The 7928-nt window shown below is 41.3% G+C and overlaps 1 protein-coding gene across 1 annotated transcript; it reads left to right on the top strand.

Moving 5' to 3' along the window:
• The first annotated feature begins 909 nt into the window (after positions 1–909).
• LOC131974673 (probable G-protein coupled receptor 21) lies at positions 910–6034 on the top strand. Its single transcript, XM_059337079.1, has one exon. The coding sequence runs from the start codon at positions 1016–1018 to the stop codon at positions 2084–2086; it is 1071 nt and encodes a 356-aa protein (XP_059193062.1). The 5' UTR covers positions 910–1015; the 3' UTR covers positions 2087–6034.
• Positions 6035–7928: the final 1894 nt, after the last annotated feature.

Here is a 7928-nt window from a genome sequence, read left to right as displayed (position 1 = left end):
GAAAGGAAAGGGAGGAAAAATGTGTGGGAGAGGAGGGAACACCAGCGTGTGTGTGTGTGTGTGTGTGTGAGAGAGAGAGAGAGAGAGAGAGCGAGTGAGCGAGCAGGGGGAGGAGAGGGAAGCAGCAGTGGCAGCGCTGCATCATCACTACTGCCACTACAGCAGAGAGGAGAGGCAGTTTACTGCCTGCCTCCCTGAGCTCTGCTTCTCTCTCTCTCTCTCTCTCTCTCTCTCTCTCTCTCACACACACACACACACACGCACACACACATTTGTGCATGCACACTCTCTCACTTCACGCACACACACATTTGCACACATATGGAAGTCAGCCGGCTGCCTCTGAGCCTCCTGGGAAGCTTCAGAGGGAAGAGATCTCTGTGACATTATCTGTCACCTCTGGATGTACTGAAGAGTGTGTGAAGTGTGTGCTTGTGTGGAAAAGTGTGTGTGTGTGACCGTGGACGAGGCTCCTTGTTGGGACTCTTTGCCGTCACCGTCAGCGCGGAGGAGGATCGACAAACACCGGAGCTTTCCCGGGAATTGCCGTTGTTCTTCCCTCCCTTTTCCTTCTGCAAACAGTGAAAGTGGTCGTGTGGATTTTTGGGTGGCGGTGGCGTGCCGGAGCAGAGTGCTTACCTCAGGATCTGCAGCCGAGAGAAGGAGAGGCGGGGGGGATATGATAAACAGCTGCGAGGGGAGGACGGTTTGCACTGCAGCATCAGACTGGCATCTCTTGTTCTTGTTCCACATTGGGGATTTTTTTTTGCTTGTCGAGGTTTGCACACACGCTCATATCTGACAGCAGCAGCAGCGTCCTGCATCCTCCGATGGATTACTACTTTACGGACGGGCGCTGAGCCTGCTTAGGGGGGAAAGATGCTGATTTAAGAGCTCAGAAGACGGGACGAGTCAGTTGAGGATCAGAGAGAACACTGGACAGGATGACGGCTGCGTTGACTTGAACAGGCCCCTCCCCCTGCGTCCTCCCTCCCCGCCCCCCTCCAGTCCAAACATGAACTCTTCCTCCGATGCGAACCAAAGCAGCTCGCCCCCGTTCTGCCTGCTGGGCGCCGCGGGTTACTCCCGCAGCCTGGACACCTGTGTGCTGGAGGTGGTCGTCATCCTCTTCCTCACCGTGCTCATCATCGCCGGCAACCTGGTGGTGATCTTCGTCTTCCACTGCGCGCCGCTGCTGCACCACCACACCACCAGCCACTTCATCCAGACGATGGCGTACGCCGACCTGCTGGTGGGCGTCAGCTGCCTGGTGCCCTCGCTGTCCCTGCTGCACTACCTCCGCGGCCTCAACGAGGAGCTCACCTGCAAGGCGTTCGGCTACATGGTGTCCGTGCTGAAGAGCGTCTCCATGGCCTCGCTGGCGTGCATCAGCGTGGACCGCTACATCGCCATCACCCGCCCGCTGTCCTACGCCACGCTGGTGACGCCGTGCCGGCTCAGGGTGTGCATCGTCCTCATCTGGGTCTACTCCGCTCTCATCTTCCTGCCGTCCTTCTTCGGCTGGGGGAAGCCCGGGTACCACGGGGACATATTCCAGTGGTGCGCCGACTCTTGGAAGACCAACCCGGGGTTCAGCACCTTCATCGTGGCGCTGCTCTACGCCCCGGCGGCGCTCACCGTCTGCTTCACCTACGGGAGTATATTCCGGATCTGCCGGCAGCACACGAGGGAGATCACGCAGCGACACGCCCGCTTCAGCTCGCAGACGGACGGCGATAAAGGCGAGCGGGGGGAGAGGTGCGAGGGCTGCCCGGACAAACGCTACGCCATGGTGCTTTTCCGCATCACCAGCGTCTTCTACGTGCTGTGGATGCCCTACATCCTCTACTTCCTGCTGGAGAGCGCCGAGCTGTACCGTCACAATGTGGCGTCCTTCTTCACGACGTGGCTGGCGATCAGCAACAGCTTCTGTAACTGTCTCATCTACAGCCTCTCCAACAGCGTCTTCCGGAAAGGTCTGGGCCGCCTTTTCAGCACGCTGTTCCCCTCCTGCCTCGGCTGCGTGGACGCCAAGAAGGCTCCGGCTCTCGTCGGTCCGCGACCGGACCCTCGCTGCCAAGTATGAGCGCTGCCGGCGGCGATGGGTTTGGTTCGGTCACTTTGGAGGCGTCGGCCCTTTGTGTATGCTTTGCATAGCATGACGCGGGTCTTTTTGGTCCTGCGGAGGACCCTGCTGCTCGGAGCGCTGAGAGACGCCCGTGCAGACGCCTGTCGGTCACCTCGGAGGCTGTGAAGCTTTTTCTCCTCAGCGTGACGCTGCAGGGATCACGAGCCGACAACACGGAGCGAAGACGTTTTGTCTTCATGAAGAAAGTGGACTGTTGGAATCAGATTCATGAGGATTTAATAAAAACACTCAACTCAACAACTCCCAGATGCAAAAAAAAGAGGAAAGCGCAGCACGACTTGTGTTGTGTGATCCGCTGACATGCAAAAAATAAATCTTTGACATCTTTTCAAAGGCTGACTGAAGAAATCTGCAAATTGTCTTTCAGGGTAGAATGCAAAAAAAACAACAACAACACTTGAAACAGACTCCTGATCTGTTTTCCCCCTTTGGGTGCTCAGATGCTAATGAGTTAATGAAAAATCATCCATCTGATAATCAGCCTGTGTGTGTGTGTGTGTGTGTGTGAGAGTGAGTGTGTTTCCCAGAGAGAAGAGGTTTATTTCGGAGCCTGTGTGTGAGAGGATTGGTCTCTTTTGAAGCCGGGTGTTAGCAGAAGCTCTCAGTATGTTTACACAGTCTCGGGTTTCAGATGAAATTGTTGATTTAAGAATTAGCTTTACTTTGTGAGACGGCTGCAGACCGCGGCGTCTCCTCCTCAGAGACAATGGACGGTTTTTATTTGGAGAGTTTGCGTTTCCTCCTCAGGTTTATCAGCTGTTCTTCGTTTCGCCTCGGGGCCGCTTTTCTGCCTTTTTGATCTTAAATCACACGTAGCCACGTAGCGTCTTGAGATAATCACCTCCTGACTGGTTGAGAGTTGATGATGAGTCTGCAGGAGTGGATGTGATGTGTAAACCTTTTGTCTTTAAGCCCTGCAGCTGCTGAGAGCTCTTCACATCAGTACAAAGTGTTCGGGGGTCAGAGGGTCGAAGCACTTTACTGAGAGCCAGTGACCGCTTGTGGCTTCATGTAAATATACTTCAGAGTTTAAATATTTAAAGAGCGGCCAAACGGGCCCTTCGGAGATGTAAAGTCGACCTCCGGGATGAAGTGTTGTTGTGTTTTATAGGTAATTTATTTCTGATGCGCGACACTCGAGACTGAAACTGTTTGTTTACAGAGTCGAGAGGAAAAGTTTCTTTATTTACTGACAGATTTCAGATGTTTTAAAGTCACAATGAAATGTTTCTGGGAGCGTCTTGCTCCCCAGTTTGACTCATTCGTGGTGGAAAAAGAAAAAGAGAGAAGCTGTTTGAGAGGATTAAAGCATCACACGGGTATTTTCACTTGAGATCAAAATCTGATTCATTTTAGGATCTGAAAAACATTTTGTCACAGAAATTAATACTTTTTCTGTGGAAACAGCATGCTGAATTAACAGTAAACTTATAAAACCAAACCACAGTTGCTCCATGTAGTGTGTATTTTATTTATTGTTTGTTTTATAAAACAGGGAAAGTTCACATTGATAAACTTTTCTGTAAATGAGGCTGAAGATCCTGCTGGTTTTACCCCTTTTTCTGCAAGAGAAACAGCTTTTTAAGCCTTTTTTTCCCTCAAATATTTAGTGGAAATGACATTTTTGATGGACAGACATCTTGATGTTAATACTTTACCACTGAAGCAGTAATTAAATTACAGCATGATGCAGAATGTGTAACACCAGCTGAACTATTGTGCTAAAAGTTGAGGCTGTTGTGGATTTCTAGTGTTTCATTTCGCACTTTAACATTCCAAAACTAATTTTCTTTTAGTTCTTCTGAACTCTGCACATCGGCTCACATCAGATCCACCACAAAACACTTATTTAAAAAGAAAATTTGTCACTTTTAAAGCTGGTTCAGACAGTGGAGAAGAACACAGGGAGCTAATTTCTGGAGTTGAGTTTTCATTAAAACTCATTAACTTCTGTTTTGTTAACTTTGTGTCAAATTAATCAGAGCACACAGAGCCTAATGTCCTCCTCAGTTAGCTTATTAACTGTAGCATTTAAGAGGATATATTTTTTAAAAGTAGTCTGGTAGATAGATACTGTATTGATCCCGAGGAAAATTCAAGCAAGTAGCAGCATGTAAACACACACTGAACATACACTGATACATACACAACCTGACATTTGCACAGAAAAAAATTGCAGAGAAATTAAATAATGTGCAGAAAAATAAATAATGTGCAGAAAAATGTATATATGTGCAGACAAATTTAAATTATTTGCAGAGAAATTGAAACATTTGCGTAGAAATGAAATATGTGCAGACAAATTAAAGCATTTTTTAAGAGAAATTAAATATGTGCAGGGAAATTAAATAATGTGCAGAGAAATTTAAATATGTCAAGAGAAATTTAACTAATGTGCAGAGAAACATAAATATGTGGAGATAAATTGAAACATTTGCATTTGAATGAAATAATGTGCAGAGAAATAAATGATCTGCATAGAAATTGAACATTTGCAGATACATTTAAATATGCGCAGAGAAATTAAACATGTGCTGGTTAAATGAAATAATGTGCAGACAAACTTAAATATGTGCAGAGAAATTGAAACATTTGCAGAGAAATTAAACATTTGTAGAGAAATTAAATATGCGCAAAGAAATTTAATAATGTGCAGATACATTTAAAAATGTACAGACAAATTTAAATAATGTGCAGAAAAATGAAATAATGTGCATATAAATTAAACATTTGCAGAGATATTAAACATTTGCAGAGAAACGTAAATATGTGCAGACAAATTTAAATATGTGCAAACAAATTTAATAATGCACAGAGAAATTTAATTATGTGCAAAGAAACATAAATATGTGGAGATAAATTAAAACATTTGCATTTAAATTAAATATGTGCAGAAAAATGAAACATTTGCAGAGAAATTAAAATATGTGCATAGAAGTTAAACATTTGCATAGAAATTGAGCATTTGCAGGAAATTAAAACATGTGCAGAGGAATTAAATAAAGTGCAGAGTAATTAAACATAAGCAGATACATTTAAAAATGTTCAGAGAAATTTAAATATGTGCAGATAATTAAACATTATCAGAAATATTAAAACATTTGCACAGAAATTAAAAGATTTGCACAGAAATTAAAAGATTTGCAGAGAGAACTGGATAGGTGTAATGAGTTTGAGGGAGGCCTTAGAGGTAATAATGAAGGACAGGACCCAAATATCTGACTATTCAGATATCAGTTTGTTGGGTAAGTGTTCGGCGTTCGATTCTGGCATTTAAAAATTAAAAATGAAATGCAGATTAAGTGAAGTGAAAGTTTGTGGAGCTCAGATTGTGGAGTCTTTACTGTGTGTTCCTCTGAGCTGTGTGTGTTTCGGCGCGGGCGGGGCCGAGGAGAGTCCGTTCACTTTTCTGGCTGAGAAATCGTGCAGGATGAACTTAAAAACGTGGTGTTCTGTCGTGAGCTTCGGCGTTTCGGTCGGCCGTCAACAAAGATTTGCTCGTACAGTGTATTAAATATGATTTTAAATTGATACCAGGAAGGATTTATAATATACAGATACGGAAAAAAGAGAAAGAGAAAGTTAAGATTTAAAGTTGTTTTCTTCACCTTCACAAGAACTATCAAGAACCATTTAGTAGCTGATGAGGAGCTTTCACTTGTATCACACGATCTTCCTCCTGTTGTCTTGTCGATATTGAAATGATCATGATTATTATTTTTTATTTTAAAAAAGTCATGTTTGTTTCATTGTGACTTTAAAAGCAGATGTTGCAGAGGTTTTAATTATTTTTTTAAATGTAATTAATTATCTTTTCTTTTTTTCTTTTTTTATATACAGAGGTCTGTCATTTCCATATAATTTCCTAAAATAAATTCCTAAAAATAAATATTTAATTTGGTAAAAAAAAAAAAAAAAAGAAATGTGTAAAAATAAAATTAATATTGATAACAAAAAACCCAATCTACCATTTCTGTATAAATTCCTCAAAATGTTCCTAAAAATAAATATTTAATTTGGTAAAAAAAAAAAAGAAAGTGTAAAAATAAAATAAATAATAACAAAAACCTTATAATTTCTCCCCCCCAAAAAACCTAAAAATCAATATTTAATTTTGTAAATTAAATAAATAAATGAAAAAAATGAAAAAATTAAATAAACAATAACAAAAAAACAGTCTGTCATTTCCTTATAATGACAGAAATCCTACAAATAAATATTTAATTTGGTTTTTAAAAGATGTAAAAAATAAATAAATAAATAAATAATAACAAAAACCCAGCTCTATTAACCCCCCCCCCCCCCCCCCCCCAAAAAAAAAAAAAAAATGTTTTATTGATCATCCAGTAATTGTAAGAAATGTGATTCTTCATAAATAATGGATTTGAGGTTATCAGTTGGAATGAATGAGGCTATTTAACTATAATTAGTACCAAATTACATGTTTCTTTACAGGAACCTTCAAAGGAAATTATTAGGAATTAACGGACCTTCTATAATTTTCGTTTTCCCTGTGGAGACGCCACATTCCAGCACACTGGTTGAGGGGTCAGGGGTCACAGTGAGGTCAGGGTTCAGACCTGCTGCCCCGGATATCTGCTATTTATATCACATTTAGTATGTAATGGTGTGTGTTCTGATAAATGAAATAATGTGCAGAGAAATTTAAATAATGTGCAGAGAAATTAAATAATGTGCATAAAAATTTAACATTTGCAGAGAAATTAAATGATGTGCATAGAAATTAAACTTGCAGAGAAATTAAATAATGTGCATAGAAATTAAACATGTGCAGAGAAATTTAAAAAATGTGCATAGAAATTAAACATGTGCAGAGAAATTAAATAATGTGCATTGAAATTAAACATGTGCAGAGAAATTAAATAATGTGCATTGAAATTAAACATGTGCAGAAAAATTAAATAATGTGCATAGAAATTAAACATGTACAGAGAAATTAAATGATGTGCATAGAAATTTAAATATGTGCAGAGAAATTAAATAATGTGCATAGAAACTAAACATTTGCATAGAAATTTAAAAATTTGCAGAGAAATCACTTTTTGTATGTAACGGTGTGTGTTCTGTAACTGATATGAAAATGTGCTTGAAGACGCTCCTCTGCATGAGTCTGGTTCAGTCCGGATCGATGTTTCTGTCTCATGATGCTGCTCAGAGCGACGTCCTGACTGCACTTCTTGTCTTTGCATCTTATCTGCTGTTGTGTAACACAGACGGCTCGTCGTGCTTTTTTAAGCGGAAATGACCTGCAGAAAGCCCTCCGGCCCGCCTGTGATCTCCTGCTGCTGCTGACAAACAACAAAACCTTTTATGCAATCAGAGTTTCAGAGTTTAAAAACTTTTGCATCATTTGTCCTCGACGGCCGGCGTCGTCGAGTCCGTGCAATACAGCTCAAACCCCGACAGGTCAATATCAGCAGAAGAAAAAGCTGAATGAAAGGGCTTTTATCTGGTTATTCAGCATGTGATCTGAACAAGTTGCTGCAGAATTATTGTACATACGGAGGTGTAACTGTCTCATTAAAATGACAAGTTCTCATTCTGTGTTCTGGATTGATTTGGCAGCAGAAATCCTCAAAAATGCATCATTATTACATGTGAATAATTATTATTACAGCAGAGTTTAGAAGGTCTCTTTGAAAGTCTTTCCAACATTTTTAAATGTGTTCTTTCCAGGTTGAAACTGAGCTGGTTTCCCTAAAGAAATGAAAATGACCAAAAAAAGACAGAAAATGACCAAAAAATATGTAAAATAATA

This window comes from Centropristis striata, chromosome 7 (assembly GCF_030273125.1).
Source record: "Centropristis striata isolate RG_2023a ecotype Rhode Island chromosome 7, C.striata_1.0, whole genome shotgun sequence".
NCBI lineage: Eukaryota > Metazoa > Chordata > Actinopteri > Perciformes > Serranidae > Centropristis > Centropristis striata.
This window is presented reverse-complemented; position numbering and strand designations above follow the sequence as displayed.

Bases quoted from the DNA above. Each gene is read 5' to 3' on its own strand.
- LOC131974673 (XM_059337079.1), top strand. From the start codon at position 1,016: ATGAACTCTTCCTCCGATGCGAACCAAAGCAGCTCGCCCCCGTTCTGC.